This window comes from Felis catus, chromosome A3 (genome assembly GCF_018350175.1).
Source record: "Felis catus isolate Fca126 chromosome A3, F.catus_Fca126_mat1.0, whole genome shotgun sequence".
Classification (NCBI taxonomy): Eukaryota; Metazoa; Chordata; class Mammalia; order Carnivora; family Felidae; genus Felis; species Felis catus.
Window position 1 is genome coordinate 88,168,119 of NC_058370.1, and position 16,587 is coordinate 88,184,705.

Here is a 16,587-nt window from a genome sequence, read left to right on the forward strand (position 1 = left end):
TCTGATTTCAACTCTAGACACTGAGAGAGAAATCCCCAGCTCTTAGCCTGGCAGACAGCTCCTTTGTTGACCTGACCCCTGTGGACCTTGCCTTTAACCTTTCCCTATTTTACCTTTAACCACTAGTTCTGGCCTCGCCAGCTTTTGTCAACATTTGTTGAGCTTTTCCTCGTTCCTGACCTTTGTACTCAGTGTTCTCTCTGCCTAGATGTATTCCCTCTATCTTGAACCCTGCAAACACCTACTCATTCTTTAAGACGCAGCCCAGATGCTCTGACTTTTCCCTGAGCTGAGCTGGTTGTTCCTTCCTCAACACTTGGCCAGCTCCCCACCAACACATCTCTCAGAGCCCTGACCATTGCATAGATCAGCTGACATCTGTCTTTGTCACTATGATTGTGAACACCTCTAGGAAGGAGCTTTATCTTTGCCTTTGAACCTGCAGCATTGGTAGCTAAAGAGTGAATACTTACTGAGTGCTCACGACAAGCCTAGGCATTTTACTGGCATTATTTCATGTAACCCTTACAACTCTCCTCTGAAGTGGGTATTTCATATCTCCATTTTATAGATGAGGAAAACTGAGACTCAGATGCTTAACTAAATTGCTTGAGTGAAAATAGTTGACAAGTGACTTACCACCCTCCAAAAGCTTACTGCTTAATTGAGTAGAACTGAGTTCTTCTATGAGAGTGACTCTCTGTTCCTAGAAAGGCACTGCAGCCTATAGCCACCTGCCTGTCCTCCTCCTGGCCCTGCTCCTCCCCCCATGGGGGCCCACTCTCATCCCTCACCCCTAGCAGCTGTGTTTCCTCGCATTTTGTCCTCTCGGTGACCTGTTTTCCAGCCCTGTGCAGCCAGGCACACGGTGGATGGGGCAATTTCTCTTCTGTGCTTTGGGCCCGGGGTCCTGAGGGTGCCCTCTGAAAAGCACATGCAAAACTAACACGCAGGGACTGGCGGGCTAGGGGCAGATACGCGATTGCCCCTTGTTGGGAACCTGCCAGGATGCTTGCTGACAATTGGAATGTAGCCCAGAGAAAAGAGGTGGACTAATCTACAGTCTTGCTTCTTCCTCCTTGAGGGGGGCGTGAGAGATGGGGGTGCAGGCGGCAGGCTTGTGTGGGCATGTGGCAAGGAGGGGGAGCCCTCGTCCTCTGTGGGTTAGGCTGGCCGAGGCCCCTGCAGGGAGGGAGCCCCTCCTAAGGAACCCACTAGGAGGCAGCATGCACCCTGGGGACCACAGGCAGGTCAGCCTGGTGCTGGTCTGTGGGAGATGTCACACTTTCCATCCCAGTCCCACCCCCTCCCCCAAATAAACATCCCTTGAGCTTTGAGGGCACTGCCCAGGGCTTCCTCAGAGGCCGCTGGCTTCTGAATGAAAGGCCTGATTGACCAGCTGCTGGAAAGGAAAACAGCAGCCAACATGGGTGAACCTATAAAACCCAGAGTGTTTATTTTCACTCCCAAACCCTAAACCAAAGCAATTTCTCCTCTGGCACTGACCCTGGGGCGGCTGGCGGCCGGAGGCTGTGCGTGGCCACCGGCTGGCATTTCGTGGAGGAAACTCATGTGTGAATCCAGAATGTCTGGGGCCAGGGGAGGGTCTAGCGCGGTGTCTGTCACCGGTATCACCCTCAGCCTGCCTGCCATGTGTCTGGGGCAGAGAGGGCTCTCCTCCAGAAGTACTCCATCGACTGTGACCTGTGGTGCTCTAGGCCTTTCCTGCACTGCCGGGCTCCCATGGCCCTGAGCTGTACTCTCTGCTTGTGCCCTGAGGGGTGGGCCTTGGGGCTGCCCAAAGCGGGGCGGGGGGGGGGGGCGCTGTGTCTGCTTCCTTCTCTCTCTGGCCGAGGGGTTTGGGGGGACACACAGGAACTGCCCAGGAAATACTTGTTGAATAATATTAAACCCAGGCAGGAAAGGGAGGCTTGTGATGTTCTGCCCAGGCTGCATGAGGATTCCACCTCCGGTGGGGTTTGAATATATAGCCAGCATTGATTCTCCAGGCACTAGAAGGACGTGTGTGGCTTGTGGTTGTGAGTGTGTGTGACCTGTGTAGCAATTAGGCATTAAAAAATGTAAAATGATGCTTAACTCAAGTGACTTCGCTTTGATATTGGGTTGGGATCGCCCCTGCTTGGTGAGCATCTATACTGTGCACTGAATTCAGTTTGACTGGGAAAGATATGACTCTGGAGGACTTAGAAATCACATGTCCTCAACGCTGTATCTAGCGGGCAGCATCGCTTCCTTACGCTGCAGCCTGAGCGTAACTGCTCTTCAGTGTAGAATGGTGTTTCTCAAAAGGAATCAGGACAGAAGCTGTCTCATTTGCCAAACTGTTCCCCAGGGAATTCTGATTTGCTCTCTCCTCCAGCTGGGCACCTTGGCTGGGGTTTGAGCGAGCCATAAGCTCTGCTTACAGATCTCCCGCCAAGACAGACACCCCGTGGGCAGCTCTGTTGTGAGGTCACCACGTATCAGAAGATGGTCCTTAGCATGGGGGAATCAGACACTCCTCTTTGAGGATCTCGCTGGTCACTGGGCTGAGGTGGCCTGACTTGGTTTTAACCAAGCAAATCAGGGAGGGTAGGTAGACCAGATGCCAAGTTATTAATTTACCAGAGTGGGGTTTCTTAAGAAAGCAGAAGGTCCTGTGCCCTCTTTGTTGGCCTCATGGCTCCTGGTAGATCAAAGATGTGTGGCAGGCAGGTGGTCCTGAGAGGTGCTGCTCCAGGGCAGGCCACAATGAGGTCTGATGATCCATGGCTGCCCTACAGCTGAGTTCACCTCCGTGCGGACCGGTGCTTAGTTTTCACCCAGATCCAGACTCTGTCTTGGGTGGGGCTGGAGAGCTCTTGCTTTGGGGCTTACTGTGTCTGGACCCCAGTCACGGCCCACCTCCTCCTGAAGCACAGCTTTCTGTCAGGTTGGCTCCGGCTAGGGGAATTCTCCCGTTGAGCTTACGGAGCTGTTTTCCAAAGTGCATTGGAGGCTTGTGAAATGCTCCACTTAAAAAGGGTCCCTGAGCAAGGGAGACTGGGAAACACTACACACTTGAAGATTTACGATGCACAGTGGCATTGAGAGGCTCTGAAATGGCTGCAGGAAAGGAGCCTGTTTGACTTGTTTAAGCACTCATTAGCTCCCCAGGGAACTCGCATTTACGAAGAACACATTTTGGGAAACCCTGATCTACAGGATTCAGTCCAAATTGCTCAGCTTGGATCTGGGACCTTTGTGAGCTGCCTCGCTTCCTCCTCCCTCTTTTATCCCCACTGCCCTGGGCTTCCCCTCCTCAGCCAGACCAGCTCCTGCTGTTTCCCAAATGCCCATGCTCTTTGGTGTCTTTGCGTATGCCACGCTGGATGTCTAGAATGCCCCCTCTTCCTTGGTCTTCCTTATTCTTCCTTCTTGAGACTCGTGGTGGGAGACCTCCTTTGAGAAGACTGACCTGATGCCACCAGGCTACGTGGGCTGTCCCCCACCAGCAGCACCTTATACATTCCCCTATTAAGTTGCACATCACCTTGGATTCTGTTGTGTGGTCACCATTTCCAACCATAGTCATGATCCTAAGAGCCTAGATTGCATCTCATTTATGTTCGTTTTCCTAGTGCTGCGCTTACCTACCACGTGCTGGGCAGTCAGAAATTGTATATTGTATGAATGATGGATTACAAATAATGCTGGAATGAACATCTCTCTACATATAGCTTTTTGGTTAATTTGGATGATTCCCAGGAATATAGGAAACAAAATATAAACAGTTTTATGTGTTTTAGGGCATAATGCCCAGTTGCTTTCCTGAATTGCTTCCAGCAGTAAAGGAGAGTACCTATTTCATCAAATATTTGCCAGCACTGGGTTTTATAATTCTGAACAATTTTTCTTAACTTAATAGGGAAAATATTGCTATACTATAGTTTTCATTTGCACTGCCTTATTTGTGATCTACTCCCCTCTCTCTTAAGGGTTCTTTTCCTGGAAGCATGGCATGGTGGAAGGAGCACTAGACTAGGAGTCAGGGGGTCTAGCCCTCGTCACATTTGAGCATGGGCTAGTAACCTAGTCTTCATGGGGACAAGTAGGATGATGCCACCTGCCCTGTCCCCCATTCTGGTGATCTGAGCTGGGAAGGTGGCAGGGCCTATGAGGAAAGCTTAGTGTACTGTAAAGGTTTGGGAAGGCTCTAGGAAGGTCTGAGCAGCAGAGCTCAGGTGCAGGGCTCTAGGTCCAGCAAAAGAACCACCTGCCTGGGGCCTCTCTAGGTGATGGTGCCCAGTAGAACCATGTGTGCTCATGGCTGGAGCTTCCTGGGACAGTTAATGGTGCTTAGAGAGCTCGGATCCAGCCACTTTCCATTTCAGCTCCGTGTGGGTTGGGGGGTGAGGCCTGGGGGCCAATGCCGCCCCTCTTTTATGGGAGTGGCCCTGGGGAGAGGGCTAGGCTGGGGCCGACAGAGAAGAACCAGCCCCTTATCTTCCCTTCCACCTCCCCTTGGGGATCTGCTTCTCCTTCCTCTTGGCTTTCCTGGAAGAGGGATGTGTCTGTGCGGTTGTCTGGCCTTCCCTCATCTGACCACCTTGCTTCAGCAACACCCCCGCCTGCCTTGTTTCTTTTTTTTGGAGGGGCTGGGCCCTGTGGGGGGAGAAGCCAGGCCCCAGCACACAGTAGCCCAGTGTCTGAGGCCCCAGGCCTCCAGGCCTGCTCTTTACAATGCCTTTGTTGTGTGTTTTTTCCTCCCATGGGCGGGTGGGGCGCGTGTGTGGGTCTGGGTGATTTTTGTTTGAAAGCCACCCCCTCCCTGTTCCCCCAGAGCTGAGCTCATTGCTTGCGCTGCTGGGGCTGCTGGAAGGAGTCGGCCTGCTGGGGGGGGGGGCAGCGTGGGGGGTGCTGGCAACACCAACACAGCGTGCACAGCCGCTACAATGTGCAATTGTGATCTTTGTGTAAACGCGGTCGGTCTGGGGCCCTCGCGCTTATAAAAATAAAGCGTTGGGAAGCACGGGGGGTGGGAACAAAAGGGGCTTTTTCGCCGGCTCTCTAATATGGTTTTATTTATCAGAACGCGCCCTCTTTCCCTTACTGGAACCAGGGAGAGGTTCTCTGCCGAGCTTGGAACTGATGGTATCACAGCCAGACGGTTTCATTAAATGCACAGACGCCGCTGGGCCCTGCCAGGGGCAGGAGGGGAAGTGCTTGGGGCCCACCCTGCCAGGGCCGGTGCACGGAAGGGGGAGCCCCATGCCAGGGAGGCTTCCACCAGGTAGCGGTGGCAGGATGGGTGGGCATGTCTCCTCTGTCCCTTCCCCTGTCAAGGGCCTTGCATTGCCCTCTTCTACCCACAGGATCAAGTTCAAAACCAGTTTCCTTCGGGAAGCCCTCCAGGCTTGACTGCACTGTGATTTTGTGCTTAAAGTCTGGTTCCATGTGGGTGGCTCCCTCCTGTTAGCCCAACCCAGCATTATTCAGCCAATGAGTGCCCATGGCTTCTGCCTCCTAAGTTGGATCTCCCCCCCCCCCCCCTTAAAACTAGCCCATCGGTCAACAACCAGAATCTTGGATCCTACTCTCCTCATCTCTTGATGGGAGCCCTCCCACTCTCCATCCCAGTCTTTCACCTCTTCTACGGTCACTCTCTGTCACCTCCTGCACAATGGCCATAGTGTGCCACTTGGACTCCTTATGGCCAAGGAACCTATCCTGCTCCCCTTCCCTTTGTGAGGAAGTGCTGTCTCCCCATCTCAGCCCCAGCATTGTAGCTGGACCTCCCAGCACCGGACCTCTAGTGCTGAGGGTCTCTTGAGGTCACATGGGGGTTAGAGCACCGCTGGGGCTAAACTGTGAGGCTCAGAGGATGCAGGATGCTGCAGGCTGGAGCAGGTGCCAAGGGTATAAGGCATGTGTGAGAGCGTTTGGGCTCAGCCCTCCCAGACATCTAGCATCCAACTGCCAGCTTCCTGCATCTCCAGGCTTTCCTGTGCAAATGCCTGGTACTCTGGGTCTTACAAAATGGCAGCAAACTGGACCCTGCACCAAGTCTGACATCCTAATTGGAGAAGTTGGAGGAGCCCCACCTCTGGGCCCTCTGCCCCTGTCCCAAGTTACACGCATTCAGTTCCGTAGGACTTTCTCTTTCACTGGTTTCCAAAGTGTGGCCCTGGAAGACCACATCAGTACTCCTGGGAACTTGTTAGAAATGCAAATTCTCAGGCCCCACCCCAGACCTGAGGAATACGTCTCTGGGGGTGGGGCCCAGCAGTCTGGGGAAGCCTTCTGGGTAATTCTGCTGTATGCTCACATTTTAGAGCTACTGCCGTAGGATCTTCTCTAGTAACACCAACTTCCCTTTGGAAGCAGGCAGGGGGAATTGCCAGCACACGGGCCCCCAGCCAGCATGCCTGGGGCTGGAAGACTGCAAAATAGTCTGGGGCAGCAGGTAGCTGCAGGGATCTCAGGGCTCCTCTGAACCCCACCTACTGCTAAACAGCTTATGAGCCCATGTGCTTCCCTCTGGTGTCCTTGCCCATCTAAGCATCACTATCACCCATGCTCACAGAGACCTCATAACTGATGTCCCTGCTCCCTCCAGGCTGTGTGGCCGCCAGAGGGGGCTTGCTGAAATGCAGGCCTAGGCACCCCGGTCTGATGGCACCGACATCTCTGGTCTGCTCTCCCTTTCTTGAGGAAGATAGGCCCTTCTCTCACACTGTCTCACACATGCCCCCGCACCTTATATGCACTCTTCAAAGTGCTGACCAGGATTGTGGTTTTATGGTTGCTTGCATGGATTATGTTTTTGCTTCAATTGTATGTATTCTCAGCCCCTAGCACCTAGTTCCTGGCCTGGCATGTAGAAGCCATTCAATAAATGCTTGCTGGATGAAGGAATGAATGCATCATCTGGGCACTTGCTTCCTCTAGCTGGGCCTGGCCTCCGGCAGCCAGCCCAGGGAGGAGTCCAGTAGGGGAGTTCTTTGGATCTCTGGCCTGCTCTCCTGGACCTTGTCTCTATTTCCCCATTGTGGCCCACCAGCTGGCCTTACAGAGACCTAGGTGAGGGGCCCTGGGGAAGTGGGCTCCCACCTGTAGGTTTTTGCTGCAGCACGGCGGCCATGACTCTGCTCCAGCTTTGTGGTCCGCGTGACTCCTGAGCGGGCGACTCTCACAGTCTCTGCTGTGTCCTGCCTCCCTTCCCTGTGCCCGGCCCACACAGATCCCTACGCCATCGTCTCCTTCCTGCACCAGAGCCAGAAGACCGTGGTGGCGAAGAACACTCTGAACCCCACCTGGGACCAGACACTCATCTTCTATGAGATTGAGATCTTTGGTGAGCCAGCCAGCATCGCCGAGCAACCGCCCAGCATTGTGGTGGAGCTGTATGACCATGACACCTACGTGAGTCTGCTTGCCTTCCTCCCTCGTCCCCTCACTGCCCACGCCCTGCAGGAGTCAGGGGGAGACGCCACTGTGAGGGCTACCCAGCCAGGTGGCCTCTTCCCTGACCCCACAGCCTACAGGGCAGTTAAAACTATTCTAGAGTAATTAAAATTGGATTGCTCACACATGTGCTGTGCCGGTGGCAGACACAGGGGATGGAACTGGAAAGGGTGTTTGGCTGGGGGTCAGGCTTTCTCTGCCTCTAACCTGCTTGTAAGATCCCAGGCCAGTTCCTTGTCCCCATCTGAGAGCTGCATTGACTCCACAAACGTTTATCAGGCATTTGTGTGCTAGGCTGAGTGGCTCTGCACTTGGGGTTCCCAGTCTAGGTGGGAGCCGAGAATCACCCACAGAGCAGGGAATCCTCCAGTAGCACAGGCAGGGCCCTCCAGAGCTGTCCAATAGAACCTCCTGCGATGCTGGGAATGCTCTACGGCTGTCCGTTCAGAATGCGAGCCCCTCGACGCCCATGGTGATCGAGCAGTGAAAGTGACTAGTGCAACTGAGAAACTGAATTTTAACTTTCAGTTTTAATTAATTAAGCTTCAAATTTAAATAGCCACAGGTACTGGGCAGTGCAGCTCTAGAAGGTTCCCGGGAGGGAGAGGCAGCCCTGGGCTGGAATGTGAGGGAAGGCCGTGGGGCAGACCTAGGCCCTGAAGGAAATGTGATTGGGGTGTTGGGGCAAGGCACAGGGGCATTGCAGCACGGTGTGGGGCAGGGGGAGACTGAGGAGAGCAGAGGGCAGGCTGGGAGGAAGGAGAAAAGAGTATGAGGCCAGGGTAGGCAGGGAGTGACGGGGCCGAGCAACATTTTAAAAAAAAGAGAAAAGGGAGAGACTGGGCTGGCTGACAGCGTGCGTAGCAGAGAGGTCCGGCCTGGGTTGGTGGGGTGGCCGCGGATAAAAGGGGAGGGGAAGGGTTCGGAAGATGTTTCCAGAAAGAGTTGCCATGGCTGGATGTCAGATGCTCTGGGAGGGTGTGGTCAGCAGGGGTTGGGGCAAGGTGATGCTGTTTAAGGTGTCCCACCAAGTGGAGGGGGCCCACTCGCAGTGGGCAACTCGGGCCTGGGCTGGGGAAGCCCACCTGCGAGCACTTCCCTTGGCTCAGCGAGGGGAATGAGCAACTGGAGGAAGAGTCTGTTTGGGACTGTTTGGGAAAGAGCACAGGGCCTGGCACCTTTGGGGCAGGGAGAGGAGGGAGGGAGGAGGACCGGGATGTGCTGGGCGGGGGGGACTAGGCAGAGGAGCAGGTGCAAGTGCTAGAGCAGGGCTGGCCAGGAGGCCGGCAGCACACAGACACTTTCTTCCAATAGCATCCCACCTCCTCTTTTACAATGTTACTCTGACCCTGCCTCTCCCCTGCAGGCCAGTGCCTGGGAGGGATCTCACCGGGGGAGAAGAGCCATGGCTTCTGGGTGTGGGGCTCCAGGGTCCTGGGGGAGAGCAGAGGCTGTGTGCATTGTTAACATAGTCAAATAACTCCGTACCTGTTGGTGAATACCCATTGCGTCGAGCTCCTGCTGGTCTGGCTGCCCTGGATCCCCTCCCCACAACCTCTCCATGACCCAGCAACTAACGGGGCAACACCAGGGCCAGAGGGGCCTCCAGGACCACTCCCAGCATTTGGCTGCTGTTCATGCTGAGAGGTTGGTGCTGGGCTATCACCTGCTGTGTGGGCGTCCATGCAGGAGCTGGTGGCCACTCTGGTATGGCTCTTTGGGATGTCCCCAGCAGTGGTGTGACTGCAGGCAGTGGCTTCCAATTCCACTCTGGGTCTTTCCAGATGAGGGCCTTGGGCAAGGCACTAGGGCTTGTGAGAGCTGCCACACCATCTGGCCAAGACCCAGGTCCTGCCACTGTCCCCTTGGGGAAGCTGATCACAAGGCCAGAATCACAGGCCAGTGAGGTCACAGAGGACCATGCCAGAGGGCCAAGCTTGGGCAGGGCTGTGGGTGACGGCTTAGAAGGGCAGAGGGCAGTACGGCCAGGGGAGATGGCCCATGTGAAGGCCAGTGGCTGAGAGGGCAGCAGAGGCCAGCAGACTGGAGTGGGGGATGTGCAGAGAGAACGAGGCAGGGCAGCAGAGGCAAGCAGGCTCCATGAGGAGCCTTCCATGCCAGGAGGAGATGTGGGCTCTATTCTCTAGGGAGTGGGAGCCATGGAAGGTGCCTGAGCAGAGGGATGATAAGATGAAAACATCATTTTAATAAGACTCATTTAACTTGATGAGTGATCACAGTTTCCCCAGCTGGAAATGGGGAATTTAAAGGAGAGGCAAAAGCCCTTGGAAATGTCGAATCCCTACTCTGCTGAGGGCATTGGAGAAATGCTAGTGCCACCCTGGTCTCTAATGGGCTCAGAGCTTGATTAAATGAAATCAAGGTGAAGGCTAGTTAGACAGAGGGATATTCGACCGTGATGGGAATTCAAATCTAGCAACAGTGGCAGGAGGCCACTTGCATACTGTTCCCACATTCTTTTAAGGGGGCAGAGCTCACCATTCTGCACCAGGGGGCTGCCCTGACTCCTGAGTCCCTTTCTAGTTCAGGAGGCCAGATGTAGGTCTGGTGATTGCTCTGAGGCCACCCAGAGCCCCGGACTGGGAGATGCTGACTCTTCTTTCTCCATGCCGGGTCTAGGGTGCCGACGAGTTCATGGGACGCTGCATCTGTCAGCCAAGTCTGGAACGGATGCCCCGGCTGGCCTGGTTCCCGTTGATTAGGGGCAGCCAGCCAGCGGGTGAGCTGCTGGCCTCTTTTGAGCTCATCCAGAGAGAGAAGGTGAGGCTGGTTCATGCCTGGATCCAGGAGGCCCAGGCAGGGAGTACCTAGTGGGGGAATGTTGGGGGGCACAGGGAGAGGATGCCCCAGTGGAGGAGAGGGGGCTGCAATACATCCTTCTTCCCCGACCAGGGGCCTGAACTCAGTGGGGAACACCCAACAGCCACCTGCTGTCAGGCCACCTGCTGAGGATGGGTTTTGCCCATCTTTCCTAAACCCCAAAGCATGACATGATCTAACTATTGGGGAGAATGTTGGAACCTGGACTGTGTTCGAATGTTTGAATCTTCTGGCCATTGGATATATTTTTCCCTGGGTCATAAGTCGATGTGGTTTCTGGGAGTAGGACCTCTGTGATCTGGTTTGGGGAAGCTTAATTGTGATGGGGGCATCTCCATGGAAGGGTCCGGGCAGGACTTCTGTTCTAGTGCTGCCTCGTCCAGGGCCTCGCTGTGTGACCCAGGGCCGGCCACTTCCCTGCTGTGAAATAAGGCATTTGGTTTAGAGCCATATCTCTAAACTTGCTCTGACTGCAATGTGAACCTCCCTGTGTCAGCCAGAGAGAAATCGGGCTACTCTGGGTGAGGCGTCTGGCTTCCCCGTGCAGTCGCCCATCACTTCCAGCTTCCTCTGAGGAGTCCCTAGTTCTCCAAATAAGCCTGCAAACCCCTGCGCTGCCTTATCACTGACCTATTCCACGAGTCTGCAGTTGGAAATGTGTCTGCCTGGCCAGGGCAGAAAGGAGGGGGTGATGGGGCCTTGGGTGAAAGGCACCTGACTAAAAGCTCTCTTTTTTCTGCACCCTAGCCGGCCATCCACCATATTCCTGGTTTTGAGGTAAGTCTTGCTTTTACCCTTTCTTCTTCTTCTTCTTTTTTATTTTAATTTTCAATTTTTTTTGAATGTTTATTTTTGAGAGAGAGAGAGTGAGCATGAGCAGGAGAGGGGCAGAGAGAGAGGGAGACAGAATCCAGAGCAGGCTCCAGGCTCCAACTGTTAGCACAGAGCCCAACGCAGGGCTTGAACCCACAGAACGCGAGATCATGACCTGAGCGGAAATCGGATGCTTAACCGACTGAGCCACCCAGATGCCCCTTACCTTTTCTTCTTTAACTGACTGCCAGCCTCCTGGTTTGCAGTCCCTGCTGGGTCAGGAAGTGCTATCAGGCAGACACGATTACGGTCCTGCCTTCAAGCAGGGGAAGGCCCTGGTGGGACCACAGGGGCAAGGTGGGCAGGGGGTGGGGTCCCTGCCCAGCTCTGGCCTTTCTTGCCCTTCTTCCCTGAGAAGTCCAAGAATCACAGACTCTCTGAATGAAATGACCTCACGGTCACCCAGCCCAGTGGCTCTCAGCAGTAGGCATATTAGGATCCCTTGGGCAGCTTTAGATACGGTGCCTGGGTGGCCCAGCCAGTTAAGCATCCGACTTTGGCTCAGGTCATGATCTCACGGTTTGTGAGTTTGAGCCCTGCATCGAGCCCTGCATCAGGCGGTGCACTGACATTGGCATACAACCTGCTTCAGATCCTTTGTCTCCCTCCCTCTCTGCCCGCCACCACTTGAGCACGTGCTCTCTCTCTCTCAAAAATAAACATCTTCATTAGTAGAGTGTTGAGTATCCCTGTCTATCACGTGGGAGACCAGGGTTCGATTTCCTGATGGGGAAGCAAAACCCCCTTCTGGGGGGTGTGGGTGGCTCAGTTGGTTGAGCATCTGACTCCTGATTTCAGCTTGTGTCATGATCTAGCAGTTCCTGGGTTTAAATCCTGCGTCAGGCTCTGTGCTGACAGCACGGAGCCTGCTTGGGATTCTCTCTCCCTCTCTCCCTCTGCCCCTCCCCCACCCGTGCTCATTCTGTCTCTCAAAATAAATAAACATTAAACAAACAAACAAAAAAAGAATCCCTTGGGCAGCTTTAGAAATCAGCAATGCTCAGGCTGCACCCCAGACCAAACAGAATACAATCTCTTGGGGGAGTGGCCCAGGCACCGGTATCCTTCCATGCTGTCCAGGGGATTTTAATGTGCAGCCAGGGCTGAAAACTGTCGGCTCAGCCCAGTGGTGTTCACCGCAGTCTCACCTGGGATAATGTAAGAAATGCCGATTCTTGGGTCCCACTTCAAACCTACTAAAGGGAACCCTGAGGGTGCAGCGCAGGAACCTGTGTGTGAATAAGCCCCCAAGGGATTCCGACGCACGCTTGAGTTCCTGAAGCTGTGATTTAGACTCTTCCCCAACTCCTCATATCCACCATGATGCAGTTTTCCTCCCTCTGCTAGTGGTGGCGAGTTCATTCCTGCTTCCCCTTCTTCTTCTGGGGGTCGTGGTAGAAAATGCAGACCCTTTACTGGTACCCCTGCTTATGCGATTCAGGAAGTACTATTCTCCGCCAGGCTCCGCTGTGGCTTTGAGAAGCAGGCTCCGTTTGGATGCCTCTCTGCTTATGAGGTAGCCTGTGCGATTTGCAGACAGTTCTTACCCTGCAGGCTGTCCTTTGCCCCCTGCCCCCAGCTCTACCCTCTGCTTCTGCCCCCCACCCCTCTAGTCTTTTTCCTTCTCCCTCTCCTGTCCAGCCCAAGCTCCCGCCCTCAGGCCTGCCAGTCCCTGGGGATCTGGGCTGTTTCTTCTTGCCTCTCCAAGTCCACATGCTCCAGTAGAAACAGCAGCTCCAGGGTGTCCAGCCTGTCTGCTTCCTGGGGCTGCTGCACAGGGTCTGGGACCCTTCCCACCATCTGTTATTTTCCTTTCTCCCGTCCCTTCTAGAGATGCCTGAGCTGGAGGTTTATGCTTTGGCCTCTCGCACCAGTCTCTGCATCGACACCCATCACCCCTTCTTTCTCAGGGACCATGTGGAGGGCATGGCTGGAAGCATATCACCCTTACCCTTGATGGGAAGTGGGTTCTGTTGGCTTCTCTTAGGATGACATCTGGTTTGTGGATCTCTGCCCCAGGCTAGTGCTCCTCATCACTAATGGTAAACTTTTACCCTCCCTTCTCTCCCCGCCCCCCCCCCCCACCAATGTTCTGGATGCGGACTATCCCATGGTGTGGCCCAGGTGCAGGATACATCAGGAATCCTGGAAGAGGTGAGCTGAACCCTCACAGCTGTGGCCTGTAGCTGGGAGTAGGTGGGCAGGGACAGAGGGAAGGAGAAGGACTGCCCCTGGACAAGTACCCTAGAGCCTTCTGGGTTCCTGGTGACCCAGTGAGCGTCTGCCATTCAGAGATCTGACTGGGTTTTCTTCCCCACACTGTGGATCCACAGCTGCGTGGGTTGTGTCCTGGTATGATTTTGGCCCCAGGAGGCTTGCTGCCCTGTTGGAGGCTGGATTCACCCAGACCTCCTGGCAGAAATACAGAGTCTCATCTGGCTGAGTACCAGATGGCGTGTTTTCAAGAATAAAATGTTCATAAGGGGCCAGAGTCGTCAAGGAAGCCTTTCTGGTGAAGGTAGCATTAGCCAGACATTGTTGCAGGAAGACAGGAAACGTGCCTTTGGCCCAAGGGGCCAAGCACCAGTTTAGGACCTGGCTGCTTTAGGGGCTGGTGGGGTTGGGGATTCCTAGGTTCTGGAAGAAGGTGGAGGTTTGCCTCCAGAGGAAGCAAGGCTCTATCCTTTGCCATGAGGGATGAGGAGCACGTTCCCTTACAGCCTCCTACACATCTGTGAGCGGGTCCTAGGGGTGAGTAGGGGCAGAGGCCTGGGCAGAAAGACAGGAAGGAGAGCCCTGGTCAGACGGACTGGGTAAAGGGCAGCCACTTCCTGCCATCAGGGAATCCCCAGGCTGGGAGCGGACACCATTTGACATTTTCAGTGCAATTTGGACTTGAAGTGCAGGGTCAGGATGTGGGATCCGCAGGCCCCGCGCCCCTTACCTCACTTCCTTTTGCTCCCAGACCGAGGTGGGGTCCGCCAAGTGAGCTGGCCGTAATTAGGCCTGACAGGCAGCCTCCTGCTTCTGGCTGCAGTTGCGAAAGACTGCCGATTTGGAAAGGGGAGCAGAGTCCTGTCCAGGGAAGCAGCACGGAGCCCTTTCTCTTGATTGAGAGCGCTTTGTGGCCAAAACCCACAGCCTGCTCTGAAGAAGACCCAGCCCAGGGATGAGTTATTAAAAAAAAGTTAAAGTCCTTAATAACTGGATTTGTAATATGTAACAGTGAAGGCTCAGATTCCGAGAGCAGGGATCTGGCTGTGGTCTCACTGTCAGGAAGCAAATCAAAATTTGCCGCTTTTGGGCCAGACCCCGAAGAGAGCCAAGTGTCCTGCTGCAGAGCCAGCCAGGCCACAGACTGAGGCGGGGTGTGGGTCAGCAGGGCCAGAGGAGAGCAAATCTTGGGGGTCTGCTCGGCACAGGACTGGGCTGAGTCGGCAGGTTCAAAGGGTCTGAGGCCCAGTAGGATGCCTGGAGTATCAGCTGGTCCAGGGAACAATTCCCGAAGATGATCTCGTGGACCCCCTCATTCTCAGGGGCCCCTACCCCAACCTGGGGGCTCCATAGCTCAGCCACTTTGCCTGCACTTATAGGCTAAGCCTCATGCCAAGGTCTTGGGTCCTATTTAGTTTTAAGGGTCCCCAGGGATGGGGTAGCCAGGTGAGTTCGGCTGCTGCTGCTGTCCCACAGGAAGCCTGACGCTTTAGCAGGCTTTTCGTCTTTGCTGTGGCCGAGCTTCTGCCTGTATCCCCCTATTCAGCACCCTCCAGGCTCCCGGCCTGATCCCTGTGAAGAGTGTTCCTGCTTTCCCTGAGGGTTGTGAAAAGGCCCGCTGGCAGCTTAGGTTCTGGGCCAGTGGCCACGGGAGCCCTCGAAAGCTTTTGTGACTCTGAAGGATGGTTTAAGGATGGCCTTTCTGGTGGGGAGTGCCTCTGGCCAGTGCATCCCATGCCTGTGTGGGAGTGTCCGGGAACGACACGTGTCCGTGCTATGCCGATGGCTCCCAGAGCAGATGGAGGACAGTGGGGATGGCTTCCTGGAGGAGGTGATGCTGAGCTAGCATCAGAAGCAAGGATTGGCAGAAGGGGTTGGGGAAGGGGGCTAGGTGGCGGTGTCTTGGACTGGGGGCCTGGCCCTGCCTGGGGCTGGTTTGTTGGCTGACATGATTTCCCCTCCCCCAGGCTTTATGCCCATCTGGAGCAGCCCTCTCTGGGGGGCTCTGGTGGGGAAGTGGGTCTCTTGTCTTGTGTCTTTGAGGCTGTGGTGACGTCTGGGAGACCTGGGTCCTTGCAGAGAGCTTGGGTGAGGGGAGGACTTCCTTCCCCAGCTCCCCTGTCTCTCTGCCAGAGTAGAGTAAGAATCCTCCCTCTTCCTGAGCCTTGCCCGCTTTCCCCTCTTCCTGCTCTCCCTTCCTGTTTCCCTCTTCCTCTGTTTGCTCCTTGGCCTCTGGCTCCCTGTCTCCCTCCTTCTCCCCGCCTCTTCTGAGCCCTCTGTCTCGTTTCTTTTCCTTTTCGTCTGGAGAACAAAGGCGGTCCGTGCTGCCAAGGGGAATGAGTTCAAAGAAACTGCAATTTTAGATTTCCTGAGAACTGGAGAGCATGCACATGCACGTGTGAGTGTGTACGAGTGTGTACACGCGCAAGAATACACACGTGCACGCACGGGCAGCAGAAGAGGTGGCGGTTTCCTTAGCAACCAGGGGCCCCAAGGATGTGTAGCATGTGCAGAGAGAAATCCCACCTGGGGTGAGCTGGGGCTTGCAGACTTGACCATTGAAGGGGGCGTGGTTCAGAATGCTTGGTTCTGCTTCTTCTGTCCTGCTCTGTGGCAGGGGATGCCCTGGGAGAAGGGACTGCATGCTCCGTGGATGTTTTCACTGAAGGCTCAGGGGGCCAACCAGATGTCACTGTATCCCCTTCCAAATCCCGGGTATGGCTTTTAATCTGAGATGTATATGAGGTACTCTCCCGCACCCCCAAATCCACTAGAAGGAAAATTTTGGTGTTTTGCAATCAGGAAAATAAACCCAGTGGTCCCCATCCCCCTTTCCCTCCCCCAAGGCCTTAATTTAAAACACTGTTTTTCCTGGGAAGTGTAATTAGAGCAACATGTTGTTCCTAACGAGCTGGGTGGGGCAGGCAGACAATGGAGCCCTCCCAGCATGCCTGACTGCCCCCGCCTGGGGCTCCCCTCCCTGAGGAACTGGGATCTGAATGTCCAGAGGGTCCTGACTGTACCCTGCTGGGTCAGGTAGGGGGGGCGGTCTATGGGCTACTGGTAACAGGATAACCTAGGTGGCTGGGGGAGCTCAACTCCTCCCTCAACCCCGCCCTGGAAATGAATGTCTGTCTAGTGTGGTGGCCCTAGGACCTGGGAGAGGAAGTCCCCCTCATGGCTTGTCCTCAGCTCTCTGTCCTGAGCTGGCCT

General features: G+C 54.9%; 1 protein-coding gene across 24 annotated transcripts in view; it reads left to right on the plus strand.

Annotated features, from left to right (window-relative positions):
• The window catches only part of DYSF (dysferlin), a 226,014-nt gene that overhangs the window by 136,134 nt on the left and 73,293 nt on the right, over positions 1-16,587 (plus strand). For 23 of the 24 annotated variants that reach the window (XM_045054361.1, XM_045054369.1, XM_003984110.6 and 20 more), the window contains 4 exons: positions 7,223-7,404; positions 10,087-10,227; positions 11,035-11,064; positions 13,285-13,314. In XM_045054361.1, the coding sequence (XP_044910296.1) occupies positions 7,223-7,404; positions 10,087-10,227; positions 11,035-11,064; positions 13,285-13,314 (383 nt within the window). The remainder of the gene's footprint in view (positions 1-7,222; positions 7,405-10,086; positions 10,228-11,034; positions 11,065-13,284; positions 13,315-16,587) is intronic. The other variant, XM_045054365.1, reaches the window with a different exon arrangement.